The sequence below is a fragment of the Spea bombifrons genome, chromosome 12 (genome assembly GCF_027358695.1).
Source record: "Spea bombifrons isolate aSpeBom1 chromosome 12, aSpeBom1.2.pri, whole genome shotgun sequence".
In the NCBI taxonomy this organism is placed as follows: Eukaryota; Metazoa; Chordata; class Amphibia; order Anura; family Pelobatidae; genus Spea; species Spea bombifrons.
The window spans coordinates 28509963-28527599 of NC_071098.1; the positions used below are offsets into that span (position 1 = coordinate 28509963).

Sequence of the window (17637 nt, forward strand, 5' to 3'; positions counted from 1 at the left end):
TGTGGTAGAGGCTAATACAGTGAGGGGACTTAAACATGCATGGGGTGGGAATCTAAGACGAGACCAACGTCTGATTAAGGAAAAATGGGTGAGTAGACATCAGATTCTATTCTTCAATGCTGGATCATCCATTAGGCTCACTAACCCAGTGCCTAGGGGACTCTGGAGTCCTTGATGAATAATGTAGCTCTGTGGTGTATCTGTTAGCATGTGAGCTCCCCACGCATTTAACAAGAGTGGACCAGGTAAGTAGGTAAGTCATGTGTTATGTTCACGTGTGGGCCTAGGGGCCCCAGCAGGTCTTAGTAAGATTGTGAATGAAAAGCACAGAAATGTTCCTCTCTCCCACAACCAGGCTGGCTTTTTCTTAGGGACAGTTTGGCAGGGGTTGAGCGTCTAGCTATAGTGAGGTGCCCACCCCTGGTCACTAAAGGGGTCTTTAAAAGTAGAGCTGTAGGGCCAGCCCTAATAGCTGCGACTTAGGTGGTAACCTGGGGTGCTGCCAACCGGTTGTCTGCTAGATTAACATGCGGGAGGGGTGTGCTGGAGAGTGGAGACCCTAGGGTGGCCCTCGGATAGCACACAAGTGGTATATCTGCAGGGACTAGGTCCTGAATCCTAGGGAGGAGGGAAACTACACCCCATCCAACCTGCATGGCTGCCTGTGAACAAGTGTCTGTGGAATGCGTGAGGGCCAGTGATAATTGCAAAGGCCGCAGATCTTACTGTTTCTGGCTACTCCAATAAGAGATCAATTTTGGCGATCCAATCTTTGTGGGGGTAACAAGCACCGCCAGAAGACACCATGCCACCCAGGTGCACACCAATGTGAAGGTGGGAAGCGGAATTAGGTGGTAGGCGTAGAGAATTGTGTCATGGTGCATCCAGTGACGATACGAGGGGTGTATGAATGGGTTCTGGGGGCAAAACATTCTCAAGGGCCCGACTTCAGTATAAAGTGAGATGTAGACCATGCTGCTTGCCCTATGACCTGTTTTGGCCGCTGGCCCCAGGTAGTCACAGTAAAGCGAGACACGGACACCACCCAGACCTTCCACTACCTTACCCACATATCTGATTCGATTCTGTAGGCTGCAACAAGCCCTTATTTATTTTATTATTATTATTTTTTTTAATCCTGGGCTAGGGGAGACCTAGTAAACTTGGACTGGGTTCCTGGGGCATGAGAACCCTTTTACCCCAGGTAACAACCCTACGTGCACATTATGATACATTTTACTATGACCATGATATGGTTGATGTTATTGTCCTACAGTTACGAGGAACATGTACAGTTTATGACATTCGTTCTACTCACCTACCCATGATCCTCTGCTACTTATGAAGCTAGATCTCCCGCCTTGGAAGCCTCTTGGAGCATAGACTTCATTCTATGTTTTGGACACAAAGGCTGACTCTTCATGGATTCCATCAACAACCCCTGGGACAAGATTTAGAAAACCAGGCTTGGGTACCAGAGGGAGTTCCGCGTCCCTGTTATGTCTGGGTGGAGTAAACACGGTATTTACACGGTAGTCTTGCCGTGTTGGGAACGGAACGAAAACACGTAATTTAATGTCTGTGTTGGGATTGCTCCAGAGATCTTATACATCCGGGTAAACAGTGTTTGGATACCATCACTTCTGGAATTAAATATATATATATATCAAACCTTATGCCACTTAACCAGCAGTCCTTTTAATGTTATTTCTAATGATTTATGTAAAAAAGGTAAAATAATGTGCATTTAAATATTATTATATCGTTGAGTGTATGTGATGTTGAATAAATGCAATGGTGTCATTGTTCGACTATTTTAAGAAACTCTTTTATTCCCAATTATATTTATTTATAGAGAGTCAGCAGCAGGCCTAAACCGGCAAATGCCCAGGAAGCCACTGGCCGACAGAGCGCCCATACTGCCCCCCCAAACGCATTTACCCCCCTAGCCATTTAAAGTGACTTAAAGAACACTGTGGGCAGGGGTCTATTCATATGGGTGGAAAGCGCTCCCATTTATTTCAATGGAAGTGCTTTCCTGTCACCTATTGGCTGGTTCAGGCAGCCAATCAGTGACAAGAATCTTGGAAGCACGGAGAAAGAGGACAGCTGCAGGGCTGCAGCTTCTATCACAAGTAGCCGCTTTATTTTTTTCCTTCTATAAGCCAAGCAATAATTATATTCTTTTTGTTGTTGTTGTTGTTTAATCAATAATTATACGGAAGGAAATCAATTCCTGCTACATAAAAAGATAACACAATCTGATACGGTAACACAAATGAACTGTGTTAGGACAGTTTATGCTTCATTCATGATAAGTGGTTAATGAATGCCAATTCTTCTTAACAAGTCAATCCAAGACATGGATTTTAGAGTCCAGAGAGGCAGGGCCTGGTTGGAGATTAGATGTACAGTTGTCAGGCAGCTGGGATACACGCAACTGCGCCAGGTGTAAGCCGAGGGTTAGTGGCGCCTGGGTGTAGTATTTCCTCCGCACATAACACCACTGTAGCTAAAACACACGCGCGTACTAAGACGCAAATTTACTCTAACACCCACTTACTCTAACACCATGCACTCATACATACACACACCATCTCCCTCCTGGCACCAATAATCCTAAAATCACCCCTGACTCTCTAACACTATACGCTGAGACATACGCTGACGCTAATGCCGTACACTACCCTACACACACTAACGCCATACAGTAACATGCACGTACACATGCTAACAGCATACAGTAACACAGACTCACTCAAACACCACTCACTCTAGCTCCATACACTGACACACACTCACTCTAACACCATACACTCATACATACACACACCATCTCCCTCCTCGCACCAATAATCCTAGGCTCACCCCTGACACTCTAACACTATACGCTGAGACATACGCTGATACACTAACGCCATACAGAAACACGCATGTACACATGCTAACAGCATACACCGTACAGTAACACACTCACTCTAGCTCCATACACTGACACACACTCACTCTAACACCAAACACTTACACATACACACAAACATCCCCACTCCTATCATCAGTGCAGCTCCCATGGCAACCCCCTCGCCTTGTCTTCACTACAGCCCTGTTTATCCAGCCAGCGTTGACCAATAAAGGATGGGGCCGGTCATGTGTGTACGGAAATAAAGGTTCATGGGAGACCCAATGGCCAGTAAATAATTACAAACAGGGCTCCATCTTACAATCACATCTAGTTGCTTGCACAGAAAATTGAGCCAAGTAAAGTCAGTGGCGAAGTTGAAAAAGTTCTCATATTTAGCCCAATAAACATACATTTTCAAAGGAGACGTTGCGGACAGAAGACGAATGGCCACCTCCAACACAAAACAGCGAGTCTTTGAGGACCTGGTTCCACCGTGGCCTTCTCAGTACCCTGTCAGCCAGTGATTAGAAATAAACATTATTCAATTTCATAAATATATATAGATAATTGTGAAATATGTGGGAAAAAAACAGCGCAATATGGAGGAAAAATCCCCCAAAATAAAAATGCTGTTTCTTCCCCCAGTACTTTTACCAGACTTACAAAAAAAATGTCTCGGCCCAAGGTTGTCTTGGCGATATGGAAGTAATTGAAATTGTGATGAGGCAGCAAGATGGCAGCTCCCGTATACATTGGTCATTCATATAATAAAAAAAATACACTTTATATGTTGCATACGGGACTTGTAGGACATCAATTTCTAGAGATTTGGGTTTAATACCAAACATATCTGTTTTATTCCATGTTTTGTGGAGTTTTTATGGTGTAGACACGTTCTTCTTGAGAAATATGGAGGAAACGTAGCACTTATGAGGAACTTGGTATCCTATAGTCTAACCCTGATGTTGGGACTTAACGTATAGCTTTTTGGTTAGGAGGAAAGGGTATGAATGATTCCTAAGGACCCGGGGACCGAGCCATTAGTAGCCCCGCACTTTCACTTGGGAACCGAAAAGAAAAACCATGCGCTTAGTCAATGAAGCAGAACTGTGATTGACAGGTCTACTTCCCAATAGATTCTGCTTCATGGATAGGCTTTGTTGTAGACAAGGAGACCTCCTGCGGTGACTCAAATCATTAAATTCACACCAGTCCAGGGGGCAATTACCCCCTACGAGCCAGACCAGCCTATTCTTGAATGGGGCTTAATGGAGGAGCCTCATTTGCTTGTCATGGATATATCTGGCGAGGTGGCTTCAGAGATGCGAAAGAAGTTGAAAATGTGAGAGAGAGAGAGGATAAAGAAAAAAAGAATGGCTTGGAAAAGCACAGAAGGGTGGATTAAAGACTGCGGAGGCTTTCCCAAGACACAAATCATTTGAAGAAAAGCCCTTTTAATTTAGGCAATCGGAGTCTTGCTTCATAAAAATAATGATGATGACGATAGCGATAAAATAATATATAGGGCCTAAAATGTTTATGTATGAGCAAATATTTGGAGTTTATTAACCAGTATGTGGGTTTATTTAGTGTATTTTAGTATAAAGTACAGGATTTAAGAAAAAGCGCCCGATTGGCTTTAGGATGGCCGCTTCTATGGCTCAGAGGTAAATGTTTAATATTTAATAAATATGTATGTTTAGAGTGAAGAACTTTAGAATATAAGGTTTGGGAACAGGGGTCTAAAATCCGAGAATCATACAAATTAAACGTAATTCTAAATAAGGAAACACGGAGGGCGAGATAGGAAGAGATTGTAAATTCCACAAAGTGTAACAAAAATAAATAATCCTAAAGTTTTCAATTTAATAGCTAATACATAATAAAATATTTTTATATTTTTTTTTTTTTTAGCATCAAAGCCAAATGCAACGGTAGATACGGCCATTTCTCCTGCTTTAAAGAATCAAACCTTAATCAGTCGTTGGTCTCGTCTTAGATTCAGGAGCCGTATGCCTATCCCATGCGTGTTTAATACCCTCACTGTATTACCCTCTACCACTTCTGCTGGGGGGCAGTTCCACTTATCTATTACCTTTCTTAGGTGATTAAATATTTTCTTACGTCACATCTAAGGGCCCCTGGCCCCTACAGAGTTGGAAACCTCTTATCCCGACATTCAGCTAGTCCCTAATGTTAGTTGGACCCCCTGTCTACCTACCCCATTTACATTATGTCAATGAAAGGCTAATGACATGCAAGCTCCCCAGACGGGCTAATGAAATGCAAGTCGTTTTATTGGTTAGACCCTCTCAATGAACTGGTAATTACCCCTCCGCCCCATACACACACACCCAACGGGCCAATCTGTTAAAAGCCCTTTTAGTGTAAAGAAAAGGGAGCTGTGAATGCATTAGAGCACCTGGACACCCTTTGTGCCCCTACCGAGGGCAATATTAAGTAAATAAAAGCCGTTCACAGGGTTGTTATGAAATCATCTTTATTTAAAAATACAAATTTAATTAAGGCAATTTTTTTATGAAATGTGTTTTTAATGGTAAATGTTTGTTTGTTTTAAAAAAAGAAAGTCTACTTTCAGGTTTTCACATTTCATCACAAAACTAGCAAATACAGACACAGTATAAGTAGACAATGCAGTAGAACCTGAGCCACATAAAAAGTATGGTTGGGCTATAACCCCCATCACTCTCAGGAAACGGGTGGCTGGAAATCCTAGGAGCCAAGGGTCGCAAGATGTCCAATGCCGCAGAAGACATCTTCGACGTTCCCACCACAGGCCACCGAAGATCATTATGGATGGGATTTAAACCCGAGTAACTATTGCACATTTGGAGGCCAAATATATCCCTTCGAGATGGTTCTTCCGTCTACGGAGGTCAGGAGCACGTCATTGCGCTTAGATGATTTAGGATTAAAAATAATAGTAATGTTACTGTAGCATGAGTCCAACGTTCCCCATACATGGGCACCATTGCTAAGAAGTCACAGGAGAGGCTTGGTGGTCCAGAGGATACAGATCAGCTGTCAGGATACATTGGTGACAAATGAAGACCACGATGATTTGGTGGTGTTTGTGGGATACATCATTTTTAGTCCGTTTTGTCACAAACATCACTTTACGGCTTCCCCGTATAATTTCAAGTCAATAAAAGCCACCAAAACCACATTATTCGGAGGTCCTTTCAAGCCCTTAAGCTGATCCGGCCAAGAAATTGTAACGTTGGATATTTTTTGTTGCATTTAATTAGAGATTCTCCCCCAGAAATAAATTCTAAAGCCGTTAAATGCTATAGATTTATCTACATGAAGGACAAAGCGTAGGTTAAGGCCAGAGGTGGCCATACTGACCAATTTTCTATACTGCTTATAGTAAATAGGGTGCAAGGGAGATGCGCTTCTAGCGTGGCATTATCCAACGTAGACATATTCTGTGGCTCATCTCTCTTACACAAACCCCAGAGTTTAAGACGTTGACGTGAAATATTTCTAGAGCTGTGCACCCAATGGGCCATGGACCTCTAAAGACGAATAGCAACCAATACACAACTTCAATGGCTATTTCTTTGGTGAGTGAAGAATATTCCTGTAGAATGTATAAAAAAAAAACAAAAAAAAAACCAAAACATACAAAAGCACCCGTCTTATTTCATTCTCACAAAAAAACAGTTTTCATGTCCGACGCACTCCACGTTCTGGACCTACATGTGGTGACTTTATTTTCAGCTGGGTTGGTTTGATCTGGAGGAACCTCTGGAAAGATATCACAAAATGCTGGTTAGGATTGAACATTTTAGCTATAGAAATAAAAAAGGGTGTAAGCGGGCGGCCTGAATGGAATTAGATTATAAGCATGTTGGGAACGTGGTGAGAAGTCCAGACCTCACAAAAAATAAAATTCTATATTATCATATAGGACCTTTCATGATATGAATGATTCTGCCCATAATTTTCATGTCCTGTTAGGTCACATGACATGCCATTTATGTAATGAAACATATAATGTTTTAGGAGAATATAAAGAGGGGCTGTGATGTCAACAAGAGGATATCTAACATTTCCACGCTACTGAAGTTCATTGGAAGAAAATTGGAAGTCCTCCTTCTGCTCGATGGGACTTGATGGGCAAGCAAAACAAAAGAAAAACCTACAGCATACGCGAACCGGATGGGGTATTGTAGACTTAAGCCTAATTCAGGGAAAGCACTAACCAGAGATGGACCCTCACGGTCGGCTCTGGCCTAGTCCCAACTTCCACCTCTACAACATAGTAGGGTTGAAGGAACCATAATCTTGATTCCTTTGTCAACATTTCGGCATGACCGCCCTTCTACCCTAAGTAGACAACTCAGGAAAGCAGTTACCTCTGATACGGAGGTGGGGGAGCGTCGTACGTGCCGGATGCCTCTAAAGCTTCTTCGTAGGAAGGAAGTCCAGGTGCGCTGGGTTCAACCACTGGTAGATGTGTCAATGGTAGGTCTTCGGTCAGAGGTACATTACTGGTGAGATTCACCGGGGCTCTAAAAGAAACAGATACAGCATAGGTGACCGGGTTTTCTTCACATGGGGAATACACAAGGGCCGAAAACAGGCTCATTATCTAGATGGAGGATATTATGGCAGAAATGAAATGGTGAAAAAGAAAACAGTTAAAAAAAAAACTTAGTAATCCCAATTTATTTGTAATAATAAAATTATAAAATACTGTTCACGTAATGGAATATGCCAGTTAGAGAAGTGTAATGCACGTTGAGACAGCCACAAAATGGCTCCGCGTTCGACAAAATGGATTCCCTACCTCCCTCTAGATGTCTCCTTGGCTCTGTATTTTACACAATACAGTATTACGGCTCCTGCCATCACCAGTATCACAAGCCCTGCCACAAGTCCAGCTACCAGGCCGGCCACGTCCACTGCAGGGGAGTACGCTGGAGGTGCACAAAGGAAGCGGACAATGTGATCAGTCATACAGTCGGCCCCCCTCGGGCATCACAAAATCTATTTATTAAAACCAACAATAGCGGTTTGTGCGTTAGTCAGTGTTCACATTTTGGAGATATTTCACGTAAAGGATAACCACTTGGAGGCCAAGATCGGCCACTTCCTGCGGCAGAACCAGCATTAACCAATACATTTCCTGCACAACGTATATTATGTGGATCACAACCAAATAAAATGCTCAGATTGGCTGCTCTTTCACCTTTTCTATGCCTTTGGATGTTACACATATGGAAGTTTTATAGGGACACCAGTAGTTGGCCAGACTGCTGCCAATCAAACACGTGAACGCATAATACGGCCATTTCTAACCCCAAACTCAGAAACTTTGAACAGAAATACTGGTCCTGTTTCTGTACTTTGGTGTTTATTTACTAAACCATAACAACACGGATGAAAAATGGTTTCCAGGGCTGGATTCAGATACGCTTTTGTCTGAGACGTGTCAGTCTCCCTTTAAGTAGACTTCTACATGCAGTCTTATCTACATACACTAGATGGAGTAAAAACTCATACATGAGTAGACAAAAATATCACAAGAGATAAAACTTTAGGGCACGTTATCTTATCCTATCCACAGCTGCTCATATTCTCCAGTAGTGAAACACAACTCAGGTGGCCTCTATCATGCTTACTATTTGTATCTAAATAGAAAAAGTAACAAAACTGATTTCAAGAAGAGTTTTTCAGTGGGAAATTCTCAATTTCAAACTAATGTCGAGCGCTGAACTCTGAATATTGATTAGGAAGTTGTGGATATTGATTATAAAATTGGCTACCATGACTCGAGTTTTTATACAGTAGGTATGTTGGTTATGTATCTACCAAGGGTGACCATTGACTCCATTGATCTCCAAATGCGCATTAAACTGAAATTTCAGGATCTCACGGGAGCGGTAATGCGTTGTTAGCTAATAATCAACAGGATCGTCACTAGCCAAGACGAAACGGGAGAAATTATGGGAAATGCAGAGTTTAGTAGGGTCCCCAGAACGATAAGACCCCACTAGCTATCCATGAAAAACTGTAATGCTGGAAGACAAGAACTTACATGACACGTCTCCTTTTCCATTATGTGGATACGTGTCCCAAAATTTTTTCTGGGTGAGAAAGAAGAAATAAAAAGAAACGTAATGTCTGAAATCAGCATAGAAAATATTTCTAACAAAAAATGTATCATTAAATAAAGTGTATATATAATACAAGCCTTGATGACGTTAATATACATAAACAGAGCTGGTTTACGGGGTGGAATAATCCCTACTTTTAAGTAATATCCCTCTTGTGGTAACTAAACCGTTTACTGGGCAAACGTAGGGACCTTATCAGGATGACTCTCAATCTCTGCATGGGAAATAGTTGGGTGGTGGGCAAAGGGGGGCAAACGCATATGGGTGGGATTCTGCAGGATCTCTCCATGCAAGGGGTCACCACACAAACTTAAAGGGGACCTCACAGCCATCATATGCATTAAAGTGCATCTAATGGCTCTTGGGTGGCTTTAAATCAACTTGTCAGACACCATGGAAGCTCAGAGTTGCTTACTGAAGGGTGAATTCCAACATGGGTCATTATGAATCCCTTTCCAGAAGTGTTGTCACTTTTCAGCTATTGAGTACTCACGGTCAGCTGGTCATTCTCGAAACACTCTCGAGCCTCTTCATAATTACACACTTCTTCGTTGCACTCCCTTTCTAGATTACCCGGCGTGAACATCTCAAAATCCCAACTGTTATATAGCAGCTTGCGGACAAAAAACGTGTTGGCTGGCCCTTCATCCATGAACACTAAAACAATAGTTATAAGAACAAAATCAAGAAAAAATAGTTAATTATCTGCGTGAAAGAAGTACGCAATTCCCAAAAAATAGTGAGGGGACAATACAGGGCACCGGTCAACCATTTGGGGTCATTGGTTATAAAGGATTCCAAACTACATGAAGTGGGTACGACACAAAAATAAATAAGCACATAGAGATGTGTTACATTTACCCCCTTCATTGACACAGGGAGTTGGTATGTTAACATGTGCCTGGTCCTTATAGTAAGAGAGAAGAAAGAAGAAGAAAGAAGAAGAAGGAAGAAAGAAGAAGAAAGAAGAAAGAAGAAGAAAGAAGAAAGAAGTTTGGAGAAATGGTCAACTATTATTCCAAAGAGGAGTTTGTGAATATCACAGCTTTGGATAAAGCCTCCCACCTTCCTTTTCTGGTTTCTGAAGCGCTGCAAGTTTCCGAGGCTCAAGAATATGTCCGAGCGTGGCTGTTAAAGCCTGAAGTAATAGCAGACATCCCGTCCACATGATGTCACGAAGCTGGAACAGATTAATTGGCGTAACACGATCAGGACAAATAGTTGGCTCAGAAGAAAAGATGAAGTGAAAACCTTTTGATGTGACAAGTTACTCGGACACAGCAAGTCATGTTACCCCAACCTCAACTTGTTGGTTTCATCTGCAACAAAGAACCAGAGCACTTTGGCAAAGACAGCCATCTTTCTTTTTATTCTATCCAGGGATATACATTTCTAGACCTAAAATCGGAGGGTGGTCACGAGCGCCCAAAATCTTGAGGATTACATGTAGAGAAAGTGATCTCTCTCATCCTTGCAGCATCTCTCCGTATAGGACAGCTGTCCCTATGACCTTCCACCAGAGGCCTTGCTTCTTATTAACATCATTAAGTTATCACAAAGACATGGAGTTTCTTAATTAAACAAGCAAGTTCAGAGGCTGGCTTAACAATATGCGGACTCCAATGCCAACGGGCAAACAGGGCAACTGCAAGTGGGCCGGTGTCTGATGGTGCCTACTAGGTCCTCCACTCACATGGCAGACCCTACCCTTTAGTGCGGCTGCTGGTTGGATACTCATGGCCGCATGCTGCAGAAGTATAAGAGCATAGCATGTGCCCAGTTTGCGCCAAGGATAACGTTATTCCTTGGTCTGGTCCCAACTATGAAAAGCCAACCCTGCAGAGTCCTTCAAGAAGGGCCAGGTTGGCTCTGCGTAATGCACAGGAAAATCAATGAAGAAATCACCAGATTTAACTATATATTATACAGGGATTAATTGGCCTTTAACCCAGGAAAAAACTCCCCAGGGTTTTCCCTTCATAATTCATAGCGAAGTCCCATTCACTGCCGTTTCTTTGTAGAAACACAAAAAATGTAATGTCTGAAATTGAAGAACTTCTCAAAATGCAGAGGAAGAAGCTACTCACACGCGCTCCACCGGTGTTTTAGTTTTTTATAGCCCTGATTACACAGAGAATTTTTTTTTGAAGTGTTCCTCATGGGACTTCAGGTGTATGGTTTAGCCAGGAGAACATATTGTCAAGGTTGACATTTCTAGAAAAGTAGTGAGAACCTTGTAATATTTTCTCTAGATAGCGGAGAGGCCTGGGCGTGCCATCTTAAAAACTGCCTCGTGGGCCAATACAAGATGGCACATGCCCATTATTAGTCAGATCCAGTGATTTCATGTAACGGCTGATGGATGGATACATGCGGCTACACATACACTTTAAGGCCAACAGCCACTGTTTTACCCAGCCCTGCCCTGGACCAGGGTGAAATCATAGCTCTAATTATTCTTTCCTCCCCTGATGTCCCTGTCTTCTAGAAGCTTAGACTGTTTGCCATGGAATGGAAGCATTGTATGCATTCCCAGAAGACAAGCCTGTTTGCCCAAGGTTGCTCACTAGAAGACAAGGGTTTGAGTAGACCTCACAAACCCTAGCCAGCTGGAACAGGAAAACACGAATGCCCATGGAATGTTTAGAAAGAATTCTTCAGCGAAATTTTAAGTGGTCTTATCACCATAGCAACCAATAGAATGGTCCAATCTTTTAATCTGAATCCCCTACACCTTCCTTTTTCCCCCGGTCATGTTATTTGTTCTGCCAACCCATGGAGTGCCAACCATTTAAGAGCCCAGCCTCATCAAATATTAACTTTTTTTAATAACAATAACAAAAAAAATCCACTATTGGCGGCAATGAAATGGCTCAAATAGTACCGCTTGTGAAAAGCCATTCTGAATGAAGTCACCTGTATCAAAGCAGGGGTTCCAGCTGTGATATAACTCAGATATCATTAAATCAGAAAAGGGTATGAAGGAGTTGGCTCCAGACTTTGTGACCCTAAGACACTCTAATATTGGGGTAAAACAATGTGATTTAGGGTCAAACCTGGACCCTAGGTACGCCCACCAGAACTCAAAAGGTTACTTTCTAAGTTGTATTTAATACTGTCCCTTCCAGGTGGCAGCAGGGCCATTTAATTTATATATATATATATATATATTGGTAAATCCTATACATTGTATCATCAGCTGCATACATTTTAACAATATTCTGAGTAATAAAAACACAGGGATCAACAGACTGACACAAAATAAGTAATACATAAAATAATAATAATAATAATAATAATAATAATAATAATAACCAGGTGCTGATTCTGGATTCACCATCAATGAAAAGAGAAGCAGGGCAGAGGCAATAAGTGAAATCTGGATTGTAGTTTGGTTCTATACATTGTATCAGAGCCATGTGAAGAACTAGGAGACAGCTTGCCAACATTTTGGGTGCAATGAGGAACTGGGGGTCCTCTGTGCCTTTTAGCAGAAGGAAAACAATCCAAAGAGATGTCTTAATAAGGTTGCCTGGCACCCCAAAGGGTTAATTCACAATGATTTTATAGCTTTAAGTAAAATAAGACACCCCTCCAAAAAAAAAATCAGGTTTGGTAAACCTGTTGACAGCTGGCCTCACCTGATTCTGGAGACCCTAACCCAGCCTTATTTTAAAGGGAAATACCAGCAATATAATTATTATTTATAAACAATATTATTTTTTTTTGTTGAGGGGGGGCTTTTGATTAAATTCACCCAAAGCCCACCAAGATCATTAAATGCATGCATTTCTGCAGTGAACGTTGATGAGCATTCTAGGAAAGGGTTAAAGAAAACAACAACATCTTTACAAGGCTACCTTAAACATTAAAAGGGACTAGTAAAATATGTTTAAAGAATAATAAAATCCTGGGATTTTTTTTGTGTGCGTTTAATGCATTTTTACTGATTTGGGTGGGTTAGTTGTTAATGCTTAAGGAAGGAATGAGTCATCTGTACTTCCAGATCTGACAGTTAACACTTTGCTGGGATAAAAAAAAAAAAAATACAAATATTTTTAAAATAAATAAATAAAAATAATAATAAAATATTATTATTATTTAAAATAAACATAAAAAGGTCTTTTAACCGACGCATGAAAGGGTACTCACCAGCTTCTGTCATTAAAAGGAAGAGAAAAAAAAAAGCAGAATCAACAGCTTTCTTTTGTGATCAGGAAACGATATTTCTTAAGATCCAAAGAAAAAAAGGAAAAATGTGAATATTCCCAGCACATGCCCACCTGATCCCAGGGCAATCAGGATCAGAGAGTTAATTTAAGGTGAAATCTATTGTTTTAGCGCAGGAGAGAAATCATAGATCTGTTTGTAAATCCATTTCTCGTCCCGTCTTCATTGCGCTTATTTTATTATTATTATTATTATTTTTCGCAGAAAGATGGAATATTGGGAGTCCCGTAAGAGTGTAATGTGTGTGTGTCCAGCAGCAGAGACTGATCCAGACTCCTCTTCCTTTTCCTGTGGACTCTCCCCTCCCCCCATGGATCAGCAGAGCCCTGCAGATAAGAGGTCCTACAGGCAGGCTCAGGTAGCGTGGAGAGCGCGGGGAGGTGTGTTAAGCGGGTCACATGACCGCCTAGCCGAGAAAACAGGTATATGGCTGTACAAAGGGCCCCGGGCAGGTGCCTGCCGAGAATCTCACATTCCTAGCAGACTCTCCCTGGGACGTCTTCGTAGCTACAATGACCTCGAGACGATCAAAAGAGCTTTAGCAATAATAGAGCTCGGCAACGTGGAATCTGACGGCAGATAAGAACCATTCCGCCCCATCTGGTCTGCTGTGAAGACCCAGACCTTAATCAGTCGTCGGTCTCGTCTTAGACTCGGGAGCCGTACGCGGTGTAAACCCCTTTGCTAGGAGGCTGTTCCACTTATCCACCACCCTCTCAGTAAAGTAAAACGTCCACGCGTTACATCTAAGCCTCCGACCCTCTGGTTCTAGATCATGACCTAAAGCAGCGTTCTGGATCGTGTATGTGATATGTGTAAAGGTCCTGAGGAGCCATTCCATCCTTGCCCGGAGGAATGCTGTCTTTCTTCTATGTCAACGTAACCGCATAAACATTGATAAATCAGAAGGTGGAGATGAACTTGGTCTTGGCAGGGGATCCTATTCGTAAGGTTCATGATCAGGGGCTGGATCTCCCATATGGCAGAAAGGCAGCTGCCTAGAGGGACACTGTAGTTCAGCTGCACCTACGCGTTTCACTCAAGCTGTGTCCAGAGTATGTCCCACCCACTAAGTGGTGAACTTTATTTCCTTATAATATATAATATATATAATCGAAAAAATGGCCAACCCCCAGTCCAATCCGATCAACAGATACTCTAAAAAGACCCCCGTTATGGACACGTGGCATCACAATGCCGCCACGCAGTCATCGTATTTAACAGACCATTTAAAACTGACAATGACTTTAATACACCTTAAAGCATACTGCTACAGAAGAAGAAGAACTGGTCTTGGGAGCTTACAATCTATTGTATTGTACTTCCCAACTTCGAATGGATTCTCATTGAACAAAAAGGGAATACATATGTAAACGTCATCGGGGGGGCAAAAGATGCAGAAGCGCTGCTTTTCACGTAAAACTGGTTGACCGGCGGTGGGTTTCTATTACTGGAATATCGTAGCCCGGTGGGGATGCTGGGAGTCGTTACCACGATGGTATTTAATTCTAGAGACAAGGAATTGTGCCAGATTCTTGTGATGTCATGCGCATAATTTTGGGCATTGTTTGTCGAAGGAGAGGCTGGCTGCGTTTAAATGGCCAAACGGACCGCAAGCACCCGACGGTTATCCCCGGCTTCTCTGTGTCGGTTCCTTAATAAATGATTCCTTCCTAAATGGAAAAAAGACAGGCTTTTACTTTTTTAGGGATAAAAAAAGACCACTTGGTAAGTGGTGTTGTCACCATAGCAACCGATAAAATGTTCCTTCTTTATTGGAACGTTCTGTCTGTCGCTATGGGGGGATAACACCACATTCCCAAACGTTGCACCCCAAATTGCCTTTTTATACGTACAAAATATTGTTAATGTTTCGATAAGAATATGAATGCAATTAAGAAATTCAGATAATAAGCCAAAAAAAACGGATTTTTAGAGGGAAACAAATTAAATAAAATACATTTTTGTGTATGTAATAATATTATACAATATTGATACATAATAATAATATAATAATAATAATTAATAATATTTTATAAAATCACATTTCCTGTGAATGCATGTTTTTGTCATTTCATACATTTCTAATCCCGATTAAGCATTTTTTATAATACCCAAGAAAAGTCATTTCCGTAGGATATCCGGCCGTTGTATACATCACCTGATCAGTTGAGATTTAGAATGTTCCTTCTTCTATCCCCCGAAACGAAGGCACATCTGTCCATGACATCGTAAGGCATCTTCTCTGCTATCGGATGATAAGGGGTTAAACATGTCACGGGTAGATCACAGGTGTTCACTAATCCTAACATGTAGACGTTCCATTACGCAGGGAGCTCATCAAGTGCTTTGATTCTTTTCCAGTTTGGTCAGGTGACAATTACCTTGCGCAGAACTCAACTAATAATTATTGTAAGTAGATCTGGGGCGATGAGTTTGGCCAGTATAGCGGGGGGGGGGGTATATTCTGCACAGCCGCCATATTGGTGTACCCGCTGCCACTTCCTTACCTTTAATACAGGTGCCTTATTTTCAAAGCAGGGCTTGTAACATTGGGCAGGAGGAGCTGTGCTTTCTTTAACATGGTGGCCTTGAGCAAGAAGGGAGGTGGTTATGTTTGAACATGAAGAAGACCTTCCGTGACGTGTTTCTCTTACTGGCTTCTCTGGGCCAGCACCTCCACGTCCGCTCCTCCTGCCCTTGCTCTGAGCGCCAGAATATGACATCACATCTTTTCACTCCGCCTATGAAGGGCGAGCGGCGCCAGGCGACTCCATGCTATGTAGGCTATGCAGCTTCGTCATGGTCCTCTATAATGTCGGGGAGATCTCTGTAACCAGCGCATTGAGAGGCAACCAGTTTGGTTGCCAATGGGGCTCGGTGGCAGAGGGGCTGCTGTCCCCTAAAACAGCAGATCGGCCCCATTCGGCCCCCCGTCTAGTCCCGTTTCTCCTGCTGTAAAGACTCAAACCTTAATCAGTCGTTGGTCTCGTCTTAGATTCAGGAGCCGTATGCCTGTCCCATGCATGTTTAATACCCTCGCTGTATTACCCTCTTCTCTGAATCATTATAAGCGGGGCGAGGTGCACAATTTTATGAGCTTTGCTTAATCCGTTTCTATTCAGCCTGCGTGCCAAAGGACCTTGCCAGGTCTTCCTGGTGAGTAAGACCGAGTTGAACCTAAGTTGAGTGCAGACTAACTGATTATCGAATGAGATTAATGACGTCTCTCTGCACACTTGGGTCAACTTTCCCCCATACCAGTCCGTCACATATAACAGAAAATCCCGAGCGGATCTGTACTCCTTTTGGTCAAAATTATTAAATAAGAAAAGTCCGTTTGCAGCCGCGTAGAATTCTGCGATCGCATTATAAAGATTCGCTCTTTTGAGCTCGATGTTCACACGGTAAATCCAGTTTAAGTCAAAAAGTCTCATAAATCCAAGTCCGGCGCGTTTATTGCTCGATTAGATATCTCCACTTTAATGCGTATTGCGCACTTAATTTAATTACGCGCGCTGACGGTGCTAACGCGGCCGTGACATTAACGACAATGAGAATAGGTAAGCGTGAATGAGTGTGAATAATGGAGAATATTTCCACTAGATGGCAAAAAAAATTATAAAAAAATAATAGGAAGGGAAAGTCGTTCTAGTTAAATCCAGAAAAGAAACTTGCGGTAAATAATTACGTCCGCGTGTTACAAAAAAAAAAAAAAAAGAAACTGGTTTGCCGAGAATCGGAATGCTTGTGGTTAAGTGATGAGGGCTGTATGTGACCTTATGATAAAAGACTACGTTTTTATCGCTTGTTGTCTTTAACACTTTGACATCCAGGGCGTTATGCAAATTTTTAACATTTTTTTCCACACATATCTGCTTTTTAACTATACTGAGACTTTCTATGTGACCTTATGATCTATCGATTGATGTAGGAAAGAGGGACTGTTGCCTTTAAACAGAGACACTTCGGAGGTATATATGCAAAAAGAGCATAAAATGCCAATATATTTAAGTGGCTTTTTTTGCCATGCATTTTTAATATAATTTTTATTGGGTGCGGTACCACTAAATAGATTGTGCGGTATTATTAACAGCGTAAGTTTAATTATTTAAATTCAAGGGAAACTACTGTAATTAAATGGTTCAATCATTTAACATATTCATATTATTTTACCCCAAAATTGCTGTAAATATTGCTAAGTGGGGGTTATATACAAGAAGTGATTCTGGGTGTGGGGGGGCAACATTTGAAAAGTGATATTACCATAGCAACCACTCAAATATTCCTGGTTATTTGACCATTGAATTGGTTGCTATGGTGATAAGCCCACTTTTTGAACTAGAATTACTTTACACT

At 41.9% G+C, this 17637-nt stretch overlaps 1 protein-coding gene across 2 annotated transcripts; it reads right to left on the minus strand.

The window, feature by feature from the left end:
• Positions 1-6169: 6169 nt before the first annotated feature.
• Positions 6170-13695, minus strand: PRRG2 (proline rich and Gla domain 2). 2 transcript variants are annotated; one of them, XM_053452542.1, is made up of 7 exons: positions 13201-13695; positions 10114-10228; positions 9542-9705; positions 8970-9018; positions 7719-7848; positions 7285-7440; positions 6171-6673 (listed from the first exon to the last, which is right to left on the minus strand). In XM_053452542.1, exons 2-7 carry the CDS (start codon positions 10214-10216, stop codon positions 6643-6645), a joined length of 633 nt encoding a protein of 210 aa, XP_053308517.1. In that variant the 5' UTR covers positions 10217-10228; positions 13201-13695; the 3' UTR covers positions 6171-6642. The 2 variants fall into 2 exon arrangements, with proteins under 2 accessions (XP_053308518.1, XP_053308517.1); XM_053452543.1 differs by lacking the exon at positions 13201-13695 and having other exon boundaries at positions 6170-6673; positions 10114-10223.
• Between the last annotated feature and the right edge of the window lie 3942 nt (positions 13696-17637).